Source organism: Bufo bufo, chromosome 6 (genome assembly GCF_905171765.1).
Source record: "Bufo bufo chromosome 6, aBufBuf1.1, whole genome shotgun sequence".
NCBI lineage: Eukaryota > Metazoa > Chordata > Amphibia > Anura > Bufonidae > Bufo > Bufo bufo.
Genome location: NC_053394.1, coordinates 95,796,058 through 95,815,793, shown reverse-complemented (window position 1 = coordinate 95,815,793; position 19,736 = coordinate 95,796,058). Strand labels below are relative to the sequence as shown.

The 19,736-nt window shown below is 43.5% G+C and overlaps 1 protein-coding gene across 8 annotated transcripts in view; it reads left to right on the top strand.

Annotated features, from left to right (window-relative positions):
• Window positions 1-19,736, top strand: part of ANK3 (ankyrin 3) — a 753,651-nt gene that overhangs the window by 529,088 nt on the left and 204,827 nt on the right. For all 8 annotated transcript variants that reach the window (XM_040437293.1, XM_040437301.1, XM_040437297.1 and 5 more), the window contains 2 exons: window positions 3,191-3,289; window positions 14,575-14,673. In XM_040437293.1, the coding sequence (XP_040293227.1) occupies window positions 3,191-3,289; window positions 14,575-14,673 (198 nt within the window). The remainder of the gene's footprint in view (window positions 1-3,190; window positions 3,290-14,574; window positions 14,674-19,736) is intronic.

Sequence of the window (19,736 nt, the reverse complement as noted above, 5' to 3'; positions counted from 1 at the left end):
GCTCTGAGTCAGTTTGGGTGAGAAAAATGTACAATATGCAGAATATATAGAGCAGAAGTAACGTACCTAGAGGAAAACTCACAACCATATTCTGCACTGCGATGAAGTGGTCTACATTAAACATTCATGAATCGTATCTAGAATACGTTGTATAACAGCAAACACTAAAAGATTTACTTCCGGATATAACATACACCTATATCACAACATTGCACATAATGACAATCAATCACACATTGGCTTAAATTACTGTATTCTGACATTAGGACATGACAATTATATACTGCGGCCTGAGCAACAAGTCAGGCAGGTTACTATCCATGGAACTGCACCTGTTTAGTGTCTTCTTTCCTCCCTTCAGTTCTTTTCTTCTACAAAAGACCATCCCCCACAGACTATAATTCATATGACAGTGCCCCTTCCTCTACTTGAAGAGGTACTGCAGCACTGGAGGAAATATTTAAAGGGCATCTGTCAGCAGTTTTGTGCCTATGAGAGTGGCTGACCTGTTACATGTGCACTTGGCAGCTGAAGGCATCTGTGTTGGTCCCATGTTTATATGTGTCCACATTGCTGAGAAAAATGATGTCTAAATATATGCAAATGATCATCTAGGAGCAACAGGGGCGTTGCTGTTACACCTAGAGGCTCTGTTCTCTCTGCAGTAAAGGAAATATTTTATACGTACACCACCTTCTAAGTATATCGGCACACCTTATTTAATTAATCGAAAATGTATTCGCATAAAAATTACATAAAAATTTGATGACCATTCATCAAATATGATTCAGTAGTATAAAAGACCAGTGGTCAACATTCAATACCCCCGTTGCAACAAGTGTAAATAAATATGCAGATAATACAATCCAACATTAGATCATCTCAATTTTGTCCACATGATTATGGTAAAAATAAATAAAAAATTATAAGGGAAAGGTCCATTATCGGCATAAAACACACTTGAGATGGTTATATCCAATTCCTTCAGAAAACCGGTTATATCTAATTCATTCCAGTCGATATTTCATAAAAAACATTCCAAAACGTTCATCAATAAAAACTTTCATCAATAAAAAATGTTCTCTCTGATGAATAGTGCACTATTTGAGTCAAGTGAAGGTATGCTTTGTTTCAATGCTAGTTGGCGATGCTTGTAAGTATTTTATAAGGTATTACTTGTATCTTTGATTTAGCGCTCACACTGGCAGAGCGCTACAGTAATGCTGATTTCAATGTTAATTCAATGTTTGGCAATGCTGATAGGCGTTATAGAAATAGCGATTATGTCCCATATGTAGCGCTCACACTGGCACTCTTGTGATCACTCTTATTCATATTTAGGTAGCGCCTCTTACTATCAAATTGTAGAGTTCAGCGCCTACCTGTTGGTTGGTGTCCAAGATGTCTGTGATGCCGGGACTTAGTAGTGTGATATAGCGCTTACCTTCTAGGAAGAGTAGCTGCCAGAAATTACAGTGGATTGGAGCGCGGTAGGACGTGGGGCTGTGCACTCACCCCTGCCGTTTCCTTATTGCGTTACCGCTCCTGCTTTTCACTGAGCTCGACTGGACCGCTGTTTGGGCTTCAACTTCCTGTAGGCATGGGTTTGTCCTGCTGCACGCCAAACACTCCTTTTGCTATTCAAAGGTACTTGTAGTTTGAACTCAGTAAGTAATTGCTCAGGCCATGAATTGCTTTAAACGGATGTTGACATCAGGCATGAAAGTCACATATAAGACCACTATACGCGTTTCAGAGTCTCTGCTCCTTCCTCAGTAGCTTTCTCTCTGCAGTTGCCACGCCTGGTGCACTTTGATTGACAGGGACAGGCTGGCGTGATTACATTTACACTGTCTGGGCCTGTCAATAAAAGTGCAGATGGTGCTGCAGTTGCAGAGAGAGCAGAGCCTCTAGGAGTGAGGGCAACACCACTGTTGCACCTAGAGGATCATTTGCATACATTGGGGCACATATGAACATGGGACCAACACAGATGCCTTCAGCTGCCAAGTGCACATGTAACAGGTCAGACAGTTTCATAGGTACAAATCTGCTGACAGATGGCCTTTAAAACCTAAAACCAACCAGATCCATTGGAGAAGAACCTTTGTCTCTAGTAGGTATTGTCAATGATTGAAAGTATTTTTTGACTGATGGGTTATACAGCTGATGTAGTGTCTATTGTAAGAGATATCATTAGAAGTCATATTTAAAGGGGTTTTCTGAGAGCTGAATATTGATGACCTATCCTCAGGATAGGTCATTTAATGTCTGATCTGGGGGTCTGACTCTCAACACCCTCACCAATCAGTGCTCCGATGAGCAATGCAACCTTTTCCTAGGGTAGGAATCTCATGTGACTGGGCCAGGGCTGCAATACCAAGCATGGCCACTCTACAATGAACGGTGCTGTACTGGGTAAGCTGTGGGGAGGCTGCAGCAGTCACCGGAGCACCACAGCCTCTTCAAACAGCTGATCGGCATGGGTGCCGGAGTCGGACCCCCACTGATCAGATACTGATGAGCAATCTTGAAGATGGATCATCAATACTGTACTCCTGTAAATCCTTGTAAAGAACAAGTAAAAAAGAGCTTCCAGGAATTTAATATTTGATTATTGTGGAGTTCCTAGCACCTTCAATGATCAGATGAATGAAGGGGTTGCTATGTTCATTTAGCTGACATGGGGTGTCAGAAATTGGACCCCGTGATCAAATAAGTGTCAGGATACATATTTAGGACTAGGTTGACATCTATGATGAAGGGTCTATTAGGTGCTTCTATCGCAGATTCAGACAAAAAGTGTCCGGCAGAATGACAGTATAGTGTCCGTCCTAGTATCGTCAATGGGGTCCGTCAGGCACTATTAGTGTCCGTCATATGACAGATCTGGTGCATCCATGCCATTTTAATTTTTCTAGACTGGAACAAGAAAAACATGGTGGAAGTTTAAAGCTAGCCTAACTGGGATGTTAAAGCAATATTTTCATAGACGAGCACAACAGCACAGTATGTCTATAGCCTACCATTCTTGACAATGGAAGCAGATCTTGCTAAACGTCCTTCTGTCATGGCGTTCAGCTTTTATCTTCCCTGTGACTACTGAATAAGCTGCCTGTAATATATGTGTTATATTTTATCTTCCTTGAATTACATATAGAAAGATTTTGTGCTCTTCTGTTTTTCCTAGAATGACATTACTCCCTTACACGTGGCTTCGAAGAGAGGCAATGGTAACATGGTGAAGCTTCTGCTTGATCGAGGATCCAAAATCGATGCAAAAACACGGGTAAGGAATTACAAGACCTACCAAATTATAGGACAAGATGGAATGGAATTTGTGAGTATCCCTGGACCTTCAGTGGATAAATATGGATTGTTTTCAAGCTCTAAAAGGAAAAACTTAAGGCAAATTTCATTTTCCTTGAGAGGCATCCAAGGGCCTCTCTGATATACAGTAATGGAGTGCAGCCGTATTGAACGAGCAGAGGGCTTGGGGCAGATTTCACATAACATTCACGTAGTGTTCGGACTTTAGGTTCAATGCATAGACCTGGATAATCTCCTGTATGCAGTAATCATGAAGCTCCCACATATCTGTACGCCTCAAGGTGGCATACGTCACCCACAGGATCCTATGTTCCAACAATGGGAGACAAGTGCGGCATGCCGCCCCCCAGGGCTGATTAAGTCCCAGTGTTTAGGAATACCGAGTGGTATGTTGTGGCGCTAATAGCTTGGGTCACAGTGCTCCTACCTGGATACTGTCGCTCCCCAGGGTTAGGCTCTGTAGCAACAAAGGAGTTTGTAGTTGGTGGAGTTGATAGACTCCACACTTGGCAAAGTTCAATGGTTTTACTTGAATAAACTTGCAATAAACTTTTGTCATCCAAACAATACTTGATCTTTCTCTTGGCTTCAGCTGGCTATGGGTAAACGGGCAGGTAAACTTGAACACTGCTTTATCTCTCTGCTGCTGTGCTAATCTCTGGCTTCAGTCTGGTTCCTATCAGCTTGAGTTACTGTTTCTTATGAGTGTGAGGTATCCTGTGACCCGTAGAGGTCTTTGGCTCCGTTTTGCCTCTCAGAGGTACTAAGAGGCATTTTAGATGCCAGTCTTAATAAAGGCCCATAGCTGGTAGTGGATCCGCCGCAGTTACGCGCAGGCCTCTTCATAGCTTCGGCAGACCCAACGCCAGTTCTAAATGTAAGACAGCTTCTACGCCTAAAACAGGCGTAGAAAATGTCACACCATTCCCTCTATTTTAGACCTGGCGTGGGCGGGAAAAAAAGTCACAGATAGCGGCGCAACTAACCGTTGTGCCACAATCTGCTTCTGAAATATGCATAATTTATGTGAATTTATAATAGTAAATGACCACCTAAGTCCTTTTATATAGATCAGGAGTGGGCTGCACTCTGTGCTATTTTCCAAAGCTCCAGCAGCAGTGAGGGAATACGCTCCCTCACCCCACCATGCTACTTCACTCTCTTGCTCCAACTCTCAACTCCACTTCTCCACTCTCGACTCCACTAAAACTTCTTACAACCCCTCCCTTGGTAGGAAGCAGGACTCAACCACTTCTGCCCAAAAGGGGGAGATTGGATTGGTAAGTTCCATTCTATCTAATGATCTCTCTGCCAGATACACTGCCATCTGCTGGACAACCAGGCATATTATATGTAATAACAGTTGAATAGCAATATTATTAAGGCACAGTATCAGAGGAACTGGAATTAAATACACAGATGACATTCTTTGCTAGACATTAGAGACAGTAGCTAGGTGTAAGAATGGTAGTGCCCCCTCTGGGGTGCTACAGAAGGTGAGCATTCTGGGTAGCATGGCTCTGTGCACACCTGAACCATGTCAGAGGTGCTCAGTAGAAAAAAAAAGCACATGATAAGTCCGCCATAAACAGATAAATCCATGGCAGTCACCAATCCATGAAAGTGCTAGGAGGTAGCTTGAGCGAGACAATCGGATACACAGCCTACGGCCGTTTCTCATCCTCACGCTTTCTCAAGGCAATATACCATGGCGAATACATTTTTTCAGCATGAAAAGCATACCCACTATGGTTTATAGAAGTATATATCAAAATATGGTGGCGCAAACCCAGCAAATGTATGCCAACAGGGAGTCGTTCAGTGTATACATTGAGTGCTTTTCCAGTACATAGGCTGAACATAGCGAGACAACTCTGTGTGAACCGACCTAATGAATGAATCTTCTCTAGTCGGTTCCCTTGGAAATTCCCGAGTGTTCAGGGCAGTACTTAGAAACGCTACTTATAGGGGGGAAATACATGAAAGTCTGTTTATCAGAGGCAACTTCAGAGTATTTCCAGCTCTTGAGAGCCTCACACAGATATCATGCATTTTAATGAGAGCGTCCAGAAGGCAGAAACGTCTTTGACGGCGGTGCTGAATATGCATTTAACATATAACTCACGCATCATGTCTTACGTAACGCTGATGCTGCAGTATTGATTTTTTGGAGAGAAGCCAGTCTTATGCTCCATGCATTATATATATACAGTATTAGTGAACCAGCACAAGGAGCCCGAGAGGTGAGACATCACCTGTGAGACTAGATTTCTTCCCTGCCTGACGCCATTGTGCTCAGCGCTCATGGACATATGCTGTGGAAATCTATTTAACCCTCCATACTGTCAAACAGACAATGGAGCGGCCATATTTTCCATACTGAACCCAAGCAGATGTGCTCTGTCTCTGGACTACTGCAATGAGATGCGTCAGTATCTGGTATACTAAGCAGCGTTCTTCTTTGGTCATGATCATTCTGTGTACTAATGTCATAGTCATCTGCTTACTTTACACGACTGCCAGAGTCATCTCAGTAGCTTCCAAGGAGCCCTGGAGCTGGACATGAGTAGTATCTGCCTGTTTATAGGCTCTTTACCCAAAGTATATCTAGCTCCAAGTGAATTCTTTACAGATGTTAACCGTTTATATATTTAATCAGTCCTTCTGCCATAGGGATCCCTCCAGCCCTCTCACCGCGGTAGTGGCAGCATGCTGCGCCCCGGAGGCCCACAGCCACTGACTACAGACTGAGCAAGGTTCATTACCGGGGGGTGACATTAGTCAGAAGCTGTCCTAATACATATGTGCAAATGCTAAATTGCTGACATCCCTCCAAGATACAGGCTGTGATTTCTGCACAAGGTCATGTGAAATGTATGAAGGTTATGTCTGTCCACAGACTATCTATCTGTCTCTCATTATCTATCTATCTCTTATTATCTATCTTTCTATCTATCTATGTCATAGCTATCTATCTATCTATCTATCTATCTATCTATCTATCTATCTATCTATCTCATTATCTATCTTTCTATCTATGTCATAGCTATCTATTTATCTATCTATCTATCTATCTATCTTTCTATCTATCTATGTCATAGCTATCTATCGATCTCATTATCTATCTTTCTATCTATGTCATAGCTGTCTACCAATTTATCTATCTATCTATCTCATTATCTATCTATCTGTCTATCTATCCATCTCTCTGTGTCATGCCTATCTATCTATCTTATTGTATACTATTCCATGACTACATATATTATAACAAAATTAAGTTCTTTTCATTTAGAAATTGTTTAAGGACCAAAGAGGTAATATTTGCCTAAATTATTGTGCATTCCGTGAGCTTTATGATATGCATTTGATCCCAGAGATCTAGAGTTTTATATGGTGATATTATTGTTTGGAGCAACACTGCCACTCAGTGGACAGAGCAGGTATTACATTATTACTGTAAATGTAATGCACATGATTTCGAAGGATTGGAAATATATAGAATATCCTGCATCAGGAGACCCGACAGTGTGATCATACTCTTAAAAGAATATATGTCAGGGAGGAGCTCCGTGCCCGCCACTGCTGAAGGGCTGTTTAGCACTGCTTAGCAGCTCCACGAGCACTGACCTGAGCATCCAGCTTGCCAGGACGATGACCAAATCCAAGAAATCGGGTACCCTGCCGGCTTCCCAGCCTCTATCACTGTCCATCCCAGCCATCTTCGCCTCTCAAGCCGCTTCCAAAATGGCAGCCAAGCCCGCCCTGGACACCAATGAGGACTTTAATCAGGGAATACTGGGCCCTTCCTCACCGGCCCCTGCCTCACCTCATGCATCTCCACCGAGAGACCTCTTCCAAAATATCAGGCAAATGTTCGGAGATGAACTAGCCCAAGCGGTAACTGAGTTTTCCCGCCAAATCCATGATCTAGGCCAACGAAGGCCGAAAGCATGGTCGACGCCATAGCGGCGGAATGGCATGATATTAACACCCACACGGCGCAAACTAGAGGCCTTGGAGCTTAAGTTGGAGGACTTGGAGAATCGCTCCAGGAGGGCGAACTTTCGTATACGAGGCGTACCTGAAACCCTTACCTCATTACATCAAACAGCGTCAGAACTCTACAAAACCCTGCTGCCTCAACAGGACGATTTGCTGTTCCGTATTGACAGAATACACAGGGCCCTGGGTGCTCCGAAGAATCCAGACACCCCCAGGGACATTATACTGAAACTCCACTATTCGGAGGCCTGTGAGAAGCTTCTCCTAGCTACTTGCAATCTATCGGCACTACCGGGCCTACCTCCCACAGCAAAGCTGTATTCTGATCTTGCACCCTCTAATCTAGGCCGCCGCAGAAATATGAAGCCTATAACATCGGCTCTTCGGCAAGCCCAAATACTCTACCAATGGGGCTTTCCCTTCTCTTTGACTTTTTTCCACGACTCCAGGACCTACTCGGTCCGTTCACTGGAGGAAGGTAAAGAAGCCCTGACAAAAGAGGCAATCCCTATGGAGATGCAAGTGCCCCTACCTCCGAGGGCCCCGAGACCAACAAGATCCTGGTCCACCAAGGCACGTCCATCGTTCGGAACAAGAATGGGGCCTCAGAACTGAACATGCTGCATCTTCCACCTCTTCTGGGACTGCACCATTCTGCTGGGTATGATCTGAGCCTATGGCTCCCTCTGGTCCTCCTCCGTTCTGGGGAGATTAAGGGTCGGGTCTCTCTCGAGGTAGTGAATCCATCTTATGGCCACTTTCCTCGATATATCCTCTGGTCAGCGTTATTGCAAATGCATAGTTGCTCTGCAGTGGAAGGATTATCATAATGCCTTCTGTTCCCTGGTAATTGTTCTTCCCTTGCGAACACTGGTCTATTATTATGTGTCGCATAATTTCACATAATGTTAGGGTTTTTAACTCACCGAATAAGCGTAGAAAAGCATTTATAGACTATCTAAAACATTCCCCTGAGATTGTTTGTCTGCAGGAGTCTCAGTTCTCCACCACCTCATCCCCCTCTTATATTCATTCTCATTACTCTACCTTTTATACTGCTTCGTCTACATCTAAGACGAAGGGTGTGGTTACTCTTTTCAAGAATAATTTCCCTTTTCAGGTCAACCAGACCTATTCAGATTCTGACGATAGATACCTGATTCTTATAGGTACCCTTCAAGATACCTCCATCTGTATTGTAAACTCTTACTCCACTAATGAGCATCCCATTCATTTCTTCAAGATTTTTGCTGATATAATTGAACCCCTAGAATACCAATATCTCATTTGGTGTGGGGATTTTAACCACTCTGGATAGGTCACACAAGTCAGACTCACATCATACACGTGAGCAAAAACAGCTCATTAACAATACTATGCACCAACTCTCTCTAACAGACACATGGAAGGAACACAATGGATCAGCTAGAGGATATACATTTTATTCCTTGGCACATAATTCTCATACCCGAACTCACCTAATTCTGTCCTCAGCCAATGCCCTCCCCCTTCTCCTGTACAGTAGACACATTGTCTCAGCATGGTCTGACCATGACATTGTTTTTTCTGTTTTTGACTTTACACCTAGAAGGTGCCTTCCTTTTTCTTGGCACCTTAATGAAGCTTTGCTTATAGACCCTGCAGTCCAGACTCAGATTGCCACTGATCTGACCAACTTCTTCACCGAGAACACAACTACAGACTCCTCTCCTCATTGGGTATGGTTAGCCCATAAGGCATTTATCAGCGGTAAATTAATAGCCATTGGGTCAAAGAGAAAAAAGGATAGAGGACAGGCACAGTCCCATTTAGAGTCTAAGCTAGCTAAACTAGTCCATGCTCATCAACAACATCCATCTTTATACCTCCAACAGGCCATCAAGACCATTAAGTTACAATTAGACTCTATCCTTTCACATAGGACTGAGAAAGCCCTACGCTGGACCAAAGCTAAGTACTATAAATGGGCCAACAAACCTGATAAACTATTGGCTAGAAGACTTAAATCTCAGCAACGCATTAATCAAGTCTTGCAGATCCAAACTCAGGAAGGCCAAGTCACGAGTAACCCTAACAGTATATACAGGGTGGGCCATTTATATGGATACACCTTAATAAAATGGGAATGGTTGGTGATATTAACTTCCTGTTTGTGGCACATTAGTATATGTGAGGGGGAAACTTTTCAAGATGGGTGGTGACCATGGTGGCCATTTTGAAGTTGGCCATTTTAAATCCAACTTTTGTTTTCTCAATAGGAAGAGGGTCATGTGACACATCAAACTTATTGGGAATTTCGCAAGAAAAACAATGGTGTGCTTGGTTTTAACGTAACTTTATTCTTTCATGAGTTATTTACAAGTTTCTGACCACTTATAAAATGTGTTCAATGTGCTGCCCATTGTGTTGGATTGTCAATGCAACCCTCTTCTTCCACTCTTCACACACTGATAGCAACAACACCGCAGGAGAAATGCTAGCACAGGCTTCCAGTATCCGTAGTTTCAGGTGCTGCACATCTCGTATCTTCACAGCATAGACAATTGCCTTCAGATGACCCCAAAGATAAAAGTCTAAGGGGGTCAGATCGGGAGACCTTGGGGGCCATTCAACTGGCCCACGACGACCAATCCACTTTCCAGGAAACTGTTCATCTAGGAATGCTCGGATCTGACACCCATAATGTGGTGGTGCACCATCTTGCTGGAAAAACTCAGGGAACGTGCCAGCTTCAGTGTATAAAGAGGGAAACACATCATCATGTAGCAATTTCGCATATCCAGTGGCCTTGAGGTTTCCATTGATGAAGAATGGCCCCACTATCTTTGTACCCCATATACCACACCATACCTTAAATTTTTTTGTTCCAACAGTCTTGGAGGGATCTATCCAATGAGGGTTAGTGTCAGACCAATAGCGGTGGTTTTGTTTGTTAACTTCACCATTCACATAAAAGTTTGCCTCATCACTGAACAAAATCTTCTGCGTAAACTGAGGGTCCTGTTCCAATTTTTGTTTTGCCCATTCTGCAAATTCAGTGCGCCGATCTGGGTCATCCTCGTTGAGATGCTGCAGTAGCTGGAGTTTGTAAGGGTGCCATTTGTGAGTAGCTAATATACGCCGAAGGGATGTTCGACTAATGCCACTCTCCAGTGACATGCGGCGAGTGCTACGCTGTGGGCTCTTGCTGAATGAAGCTAGGACAGCCACTGATGTTTCTTCATTAGAGACAGATTTCATGCGTCCACATTTTGGCAAATCCAACACTGAACCAGTTTCACGAAACTTAGCAAGCAGTTTGCTAACTGTAGCATGGGAGATGGGTGGTCTCGTAGGGTGTCTTGCATTGAAATCTGCTGCAATGACCCGGGTACTGCGTTCACCAGACATCAACACAATTTCTATCCGCTCCTCACGTGTTAACCTCAGCGACATGTCAATGGCTGTAAACAAAGAGAAACTTGTAAATAACTCATGAAAGAATAAAGTTACGTTAAAACCAAGCAAACCATTGTTTTTTGTGTGAAATTCCCAATAAGTTTGATGTGTCACATGACCGTCTTCCTATTGAAAAAACAAAAGTTGGATTCAAAATGGCCAACTTCAAAATGGCCGCCATGGTCACCACCCATCTTGAAAAGTTTCCCCCTCACATATACTAATGTGCCACAAACAGGAAGTTAATATCACCAACCATTCCCATTTTATTAAGGTGTATCCATATAATTGGCCCACACTGTATAATACTTTTCATGATTTTTATCAGGCCATGTATAAACAGCGAAAGTCTCAAATGTCTACACTAACTGACGCCTTCCTTTCCAAAGCCAACCTCCCTAAAATCACCTCTGAAGCTCTCCAACAGCTCAACGGGGAGGTATCATTTGAGGAAGTTGAGATGACCCTTAAAAATTCTGAAATTAGGAAAGGCCCCTGGTCCAGATGGTCTGACTGCCCTCTATTTTAAAAGGTTCTCCCAAATTCTCACTCCACACATTAGATCATACTGTAACCTTCTCCTCCAGGGCAATGCAATGCCAGATGAATTCCTTGATGCTCTTTTAACAGTTATCCCCAAACCTAATAGGAATCCTCTCTCCCCAGCTAATTATAGATCGATATCTTTATTAAACCTTGACACCAAGCTCTTCACATCTATTCTAGCTTGCAGATTAAACCATTTACTTCCCCTCCTGATCCACCCTGATCAAGTTGGATTCATACCTCAAAGAGAAGCCCCGGATAATGTGCTCAAAATTCTTAATGTAATCTCATGGTCACATCAACACAAGGTCCCCTAACATTACTTTCATTGGACCTAGAAAAAGCCTTTGATTGTCTCTCTTATATATGAGGTCAGTCCTTAGAATTATGGGTTTCCACGGCCCCTTTGTCCAAGCCTTGGCGACTCTTTACTCGCATCCCACAGCTTTTCTAAAATTACCTTCTACTTCCCCCTCTCCTGTCAATATTGGAAGGGGCACAAGGCAGGGGTGTCCTCTATCCCCAGCCCTCTTTGCCTTGGCAATTAAACCGTTGGCTGCCCTTATACGTCAGGATCCTAATATCACGGGCATTACTGTTGGGGCCCAGGAACTAAAGGTGAACTTATTTGCAGATGACCTGCTCCTCACAATCACCAACCCAGTTGTTTCCCTCCCCAACCTTAATGCCCTCATACATGAGTTCTCTAGGGTTTCTGGTTTGGAAATGAACCCTTCTAAGGGTTCGTTCACATGACCGTTGGTGTCCCGTTCCCATATTGCGAACCGCATTTGCGGATCCGCAATAAACTGGCACCGTTCCATTGTCATTCCGCATCACGGATGCGGACTCATTCATTTCAATAGGTCCGCAAGTCCGGAGATGCGGAACGGAAGCACGGAACGAAACACTATGGAAACACTACGGAGTGCTTTCTGGGGTTCCGTTCTGTGCCTCCACACTGCAAAAAGATAGAACATGCTCTATATTTTTGCGGAACAAAGGGATCGCGGACCCATTCAAGTGAATGGGTCTGCGATCCCCATGCGCCTGCCCTATGGAAGATGCCCGTGCATTGCTGACCGCAATTTGCAGTTCACAGCATGGGCACGGGACACCAACGGTCATGTGAACGAGCCCTAAATCTGAGGTCCTCCATTGTAACACCCATTCCGATGTTGTCACCTTGGTGGAAAGGGAATTTGGTTTCCGCACCTGCACTAGCAAGCTATCATATCTGGGAATATACATCACTTCACAACTGTCCAATATGTACAATGTAAACTACACTCCCCTCTTTAGAGAGATTAGGTCTGACTTGGCTAAATGGGACTCACCTTTATTATCTTGGCTAGGTAGAATTCATACCATTACGATGGTGGTATTACCACATCTGTTGTATCTATTTAGAACCATACCCATCCCGGTTCCCTTAGCAGGTCTACATCGGCTACATAGAGATCTCTCTTCTTTCATCTGGGCTCATCGATGACCGAGAATTAAACTTGAAGTTATGTTTCTTCATAAACAAATGGGAGGGCTTTCAGTCCCCAATTTCATCAAATATTACAAAGCAGCTCACGTAGCACAGCTTCTTTTGGTCCATGGTCGATGACACCCTCCGATGTGGGTGGACCTGGAGTCATACATGGTTGTCCCATTTTCCTGGTCTGCATTATTCTGGGATACAAATCCTCTCCCTACAGACCTCAAATCTAAGGCCCTACTACCTTTTTATGCTATTCAACTATGGGGGTCAGTCCGTTTTAAGGCAGTCGTCACTCCTCTATTGGCTAACCCGGCCTTTTCACCCGAGATGGACTTGAGTGGTTTCTCATGGTGGTCCGACAACCGTCTGACAAGACAACATGACTTTCTTATTGCTGGTAGTTAAGATCTAAATATTCTATTCCTACCTCTGAAAGCTGCAGACTGATTCAGATTTTGTCTTATTGGCGGTCCATTGTGGGGACCCTCTCATCCATGTCCTGCTCTCCTCTTGAACGTTTCATTTTATATTCTTTTGAAAGGGTAGCACTGGTATTTCTCCTCTATTGTTGGTTAAATACTCCATCCAGTGTTAACAAGCTGCCCTTTATGTCAATGTGGGAGAAGGACATCCATTGCTCAATGTCTATTGCTAAAATGGCGTGCATGTTGTGAGACTGTCACTAGGGGCAGTTGGCAAGTATCCCTATTGGAAACTTCTCTTAAGGTCCTTCATAGGGCCTATTTAGTACCCGACAGGTTACATTGTATCTATCCATCAGTTTGACCCCTTTGTTTTCGGGGATGCAATGCTATTGGATCAATGTACCATATATGGTGGGCATGCCCTGTAGCAAGCTCTTTTTGGTCAGGTATATGCACAATCTTATCAAACGTTTTGGGCACCACTTTTCATAAGACCCCATCGGTATGTCTCCTTGGAGATAAGCCTGTAAGCTTAAAATACACCCCATTTAAACTGGCCCAATACTTCTTGCTAGCGGCATGTATACACATCGCGGCCAAATGGCGTTCCAACGCCCTTGGCCTTGCTGAGGTTGTGCAATGGATGGATAGAATGGCCATATATGAAAAGATTACAGCTACTATGGGAGATACGGTCGAATCTTACTTAAAACTCTGGCAGCCATGGCTGGCCTCCTCCCACACTTCTCATAGGATACCCTTCTTGTCAATGTAACTTTGGTGAGAGGTTATTGGCTTCTCCTACAGTCTATTTCGGGTTGCTTGAGATACTCTATGTCCGCCACACCTGCCCTATACCTTTATCTGAGAACTCCACAGCTTTGCACTCATAAGGATACCATGTTTTTGTTCCTTGATGTATGTGAAACTTGTTTTTGGTTGTTAGATATTACGTCCATTGGACTATGTATCTTTCATTTATACAATACTGTTTTTGGTTTCTGTAACCTTGCCATATTTTGTGCCTTAATAAAACCGACTTTTTTGAAATTAAAAGAATATGTCAAAGCTGTAACAAGTATGGTGATAGAGAGAACAGCTTGAGGCTTAATTTTCGTTGCATATGCCGGGAGATTTCTCAGGTCTACGCGCTGAACATAAACTGGGTGAACAGCTATTGTAAATATAAGGAAAGTTAGAAATCTAAAGGAACACTGTGTAAGGGCGGAGACGTGCCTTACTGTACTTCGTCCATTGTGGCTTATAAATGAGTATAGATAATACAAATAAAATAAAGAAAACAATCAGAGTAAAACACATCTACCGTTTAATGTCTTCTTCCAGGACGGCCTGACGCCTCTTCACTGTGGAGCAAGGAGCGGCCATGAGCAGGTCGTGGAAATGCTGCTGCAAAGAGGAGCCCCGATTCTTTCCAAAACCAAGGTTTGTTTCCAGATTACCTACCTGAATGAGTGGTTCTCGAGATATGTGCCCCCTATTTCATGACATCAAAGTACTGTCAATTATATGATCATACACTGCCCAGCACCTAGAGATAACTCCTAGAGATGTGGCATGTATGTACCACCTGCAGGTACATGTAAAAGCCTAGGACCGACCACCAAATTCAGCAAACAGATGCTAGAGTGCTGGAGTGTGGTGGACATTGTACTTATTAATTTACCTTTTTGGGTTATTTTATGTACCGTAGATGTTTTAGAACTCGGCTACTGGAAGTTACATTTGTTTCACCATCCGTAATAACTTTAAACCTACCGGCTTGTCCAGCATCTGCCATAGTGATAGCTGTCAGTGGTGGCCACTGACCACTCACAACTTTTTAAGTTAATACAGAACTCTTCTGCTCTTTTCGTCCATATCTGTAGACTAGTACTAGAAACTAGTACTAGAAACTATTATGTTCACCTTGGAGACATATAGCAGGGATGTCACATCACACAGACATATTCTATTGCTAGCTATATTGACTCTCCATAGCTAAGAGGCTGGCACTGTGGGGAGTTTGTATTTTTTCCCTGTGTTCAAGTGAACAACCATCAAGCTGCCTCCCAAACACCAAAAACTACTGGTAGATCCAGGAGCGCACCCACAAGGGGGTGCCCAAATATACAGTCTATGCCCATATAGTGTACATACAGCAACCAATTAGATAGTATCAGTATACAGTAACCAGCATTCCACCTAAGTGCTCCCTTAGCACCACACAGTGCCCTGAAGGGGTCAGGTCACAAAAAACATTTATCACGTATCTACAGGATAGGTGACACATGTATGGTATGATTTCAAAACCACCTGTGGAGCAGATTGAATTCAGTGGTAGTGACACATGCGCGCTGCCGATTTACTAAGCTTAGACTACTTTTACACTGGATCCGGCTGAACAAATCCAGTTGTACAGTATTATCTTTAACATAGCCAAGACGGATCCATCATGAACTCCATTGAAAGTCAATGGAGGACGGATCCGTTTTCAATTGTGTCAGATTGTGTCAGAGAAAACGGATCCGTCCCCATTGACTTGCATTGGGGGTCATGCCGGATTTGTCTTGCTCCGCATTTCCAGGACGGAAAGCAAAATACGACATGTTGCGGTTTGCTCTCCGGTATGGGAACACAACTAAACGGAACAGAATGCATTTTGGAGGATTCCGTTCTGTTACGTTTTGTCCCCATTGACAATGAATAGGGACAAAACTGAAGCATTTTTTTCCGGTATTGAGCCCCTATGACGGATTTCAATACCGGAAAACTAAAACGCTAGTGTGAAAGTAGCCTTAGACAGTCCATCTAGACCTGCACCAGATTTATCACAGGGGTTCAGGCTGGGTGATAAATCTGGTGTAGGGATAGACACTTTTCTCTGACCCTATACCAAATATTGTTTGCCTAAGTTTGAGATGGAATTTTTACCCCAGAATTGTGGCTCAATTTCGGTTCTAAATGTTGCATATTAGGCCACGGCTCCTTTTACACAAAGCCACGTTCCTTTCCTGTTAAGCCATGTCGGGTTCAGCACAGATACTTTCTTTAAACCTAGCTACATAACCCCACACTGCGCCCACCACATTTTGGCACGTTTTCCACCAGAATCTAGGTGCACTTGCTTGATAGTGGTACTCAACTATAGTGAGCATGTGTGACTGCCACTCCACTCAAACTCCTCCGGACCCCATTCTAGTGACTGTTGGAGGTCCTAGCGGTCATACATTTATCCTCCATTGTATGTATATGTGATAAATGTTTTTTTTGTAGGATAATCTCTTTTAAGTGTGCCTTAGCACCATACAGAACTGGAAGTGCCCCTTTACCCCCCTGGGTGGACTGGGAACTTAAAAGTGGCCCTGTAAAAAAAACTAAAAGTGGCTCCATGTTGTAGGCAGGACAACACAAGTGGGCAAGAGCCAGTAGTACCTTAGCGCAGCACAAAATACTGCCCCAGTAGAACTAAATGTCACAGTGCAGCCCAAAATACTGCCTGTATTCAACTGAATTACCTTTCTGAGGACTTTAATACAGTTGAATTGAGGTCTATATGTACCTGGTGCTTGTAGCATTAATTAAAGGGGTTTTCTGGGATTTTAATACTGATGGCCTATCCTCAGGATAGGTTATCGATATCAGATCGGCAGGGGTTCGACACCCAGCACCCCCACCGATCAGCTGGTTGAAGAGAAGGCCGCGCTCCATGCGAGCACAGCTGTTCCTTTACTGTTTACCTGATCATCACAGCTGTGAGCAGGTGTAATTACAAGAAGACATCCCATTTACTTCTATGGGACGGCTCCTTCCCATTCAAGTGTATAAGAAAAAGCCGTCCCATAGAAGTGAATTGGACGGATTGTAATTACACCTGCTTACCGCTGCGATGTCAATGGCGAGCAGGTAAACATGCACAGCCTTCTCTTCAACCAGCTGATTGGCGGGGATGTCAGGAGTCGGACCCCCGCCGATCTGATATTGGTGACCTATCCTGAGGATAGATGATCAATATTAAAATATTGGAAAACCCCTTTAATGCTGAGAGCATCAGATTGTAATGAGGATTGCTCAGACGCCCCCTTAGGCATCGGTCCACTGAAAACTTTCCCTGTATGGTCCACAGCCAGTCTGCCCCTGCCCTTTACAACCATATAGTGCCCAGATGAGCCTCCCTTAGCAGAAAGTTAAGCTGGCCATGCACACGAGATAAAAGTTGACTGAAATGGACGATTTTGAACATTTTGGTTGACTGTCATTTTAAAAACTAGCGTGAATGATCGTTCGCAATGGCCGACGACAGACTCTTGTCTGCTAAAAATGTAATCAGCCATGCTGGAAAATCTCGGCTGTTGTCAGCCAAAACTGCATGTTTATGTCATGATCGCCCAAATGAATGAAGCCAGTCATTTGGCATTGTGCTCAATGACCACGGAGTCAGCTTTTTAAAAAAAAGCAACTCCCCGGTCGGCCAGTTTAGTCTGGCATGTTGCTGGTGGGATCGTTTGTTCTAACGATTCCACGGCCAACTGATCGTCCACAACGCAGCCGATCGTTGTCTCAAATCTAGGGCCAGCATTGGTGTCCTTGGCCCATTATTTATCTGTAGTTTTGCCCATTATTCATCCTATGCAAATGAAAACCAGGATTCATGGCACTAAAGTACATTTTGAACGTTTCATTCTTCTATAATAAATGGATCAGATATTTTATGTCTATGACTATTGGTTACCTTGAGTTATATATATATTGGTTACATTTAGTTATATGCCTTTAGATGTGGGTTGGCTTTATTCTGTAGCCTGACCCTTAGCTTCCTGAAAATCCCAGGGAGATAATCCCTTCAGATACAATAAGAGTTGTATGTCTATGGAGACAAACCTGGGAAAGGACAAGGATCGCTCATGAGAAGTGTCATTATCTTATGTGCCTGAATACCATGAAGCTTGTCCAAGATAAATGTTTATGCACTTGTGAAGTCTTCTTCACCCAGACCAAACTGGAAATGGGAAACCAGTAGAACCTGCCTTGTGCTATAATGGATTCCACTTAACTGTTTCTCAGCCATGACACATATGTTTATGCCGGCACAAACTGCTTCTTCAACCGTCACTCCAGAAGCTTATCAAACATCTTAGAGTAGAGGTGAAATCTCTGGAGTCCCTGATGCCTGGAGAATATGGCACTAACATAACCAGTTCCATTTTATCTCGGTAACAAATCACGCAGCTCCATTAATGTGCTGCAGTAGCATTTTCTTCTGCATAGGGATGACTGGCCTGCAGATTCATGAAGCCACTGCCTATAGCAGAAGATCACAGGGTGTGCTCAAATGGTCTGACTCCTTGACTGATACTTTGGTATCCACTCGGTCATTAACGTCGCTCCTACTAGCTTTGCTCTGATCGTAGTAGATGTGATAAATCGACCTGACACCATGAAAATGCTATCCAGTCTACTGCCATCGTATTATAGAGCTGGAGGAGCTGAGCAGACTGATATATAGTTTTATGGGAACTTGTAATTTACTGATTGACTTCTCTGCTCTTTCAGGATTTAGGAGTCCAGTGGGAGGTCCTATTCAGTGATTGACTTGTCTTCCCTGTAGAAGTATTTAAAAAAGCATATAGCAGTCAGTCCCTGAGTAGTACCGCCCACTGGACTCCTAAGCTGTGAGTGAGCAAAGATTTAAATGAATAAAATGAAAGTTATATTTTTCCCTACAAAGCTATGTATCAATCTGCTCAGCTCCTCCTGCTCTATAACATGCCGCCAGCAGATCAGACACCACGCTCAACATGACAGGTTCCCTTCAAGTGTGAATGTACGGATGACAAGCCACCACATAAGTACCTATGTCAGTGATAAGCCATAATAATCTTGATGATTGGATTTTGATGCCGTTGTTGTGATAATGCATAAATGAACCGATGACGGTGACGTTATGGCCACAAGGGTGTTCTGAAATAAAAGATAATGTGTGATTTGTGAGGTCTGACCCAGGTAAAATGCAAGTTATATTTTTCACTACAAAGCTATGTATCAATCTGCTCAGCTCCTCCTGCTCTATAACATGCCGCCAGCAGATCAGACACCACGCTCAACATTGATGACCTGAAAGATATGACCACGCTGATTGCTGGAGCCCCGCCATGTCCAGTGCCACTCTTATCCATGTGGATGTGTCTGGTACTGCAGATCGACCTTCTTCACTTCTTTGGTGCAAAGCCCTATGTAAGGGATCAGCAACCTCCGGCACTCCAGATGTTCAAAAACTACAACTCCCTGAATGCTTCATTCACTTCTATCGGGGTTAGAAGAACAGCTGAGCATGTTTGCATGCTGGGAGTTGTAGTTTCACAGCAGCTGGAGTTCCAAAGGTTGCTGATCCCTGCCCTATGTCAATATATACAGTACAGACCAAAAGTTTGGACACACCTTCTCTTTCAAAGAGATTTCTTTATTTTCATGACTATGAAAATTGTAGATTCACACTGAAGGCATCAAAA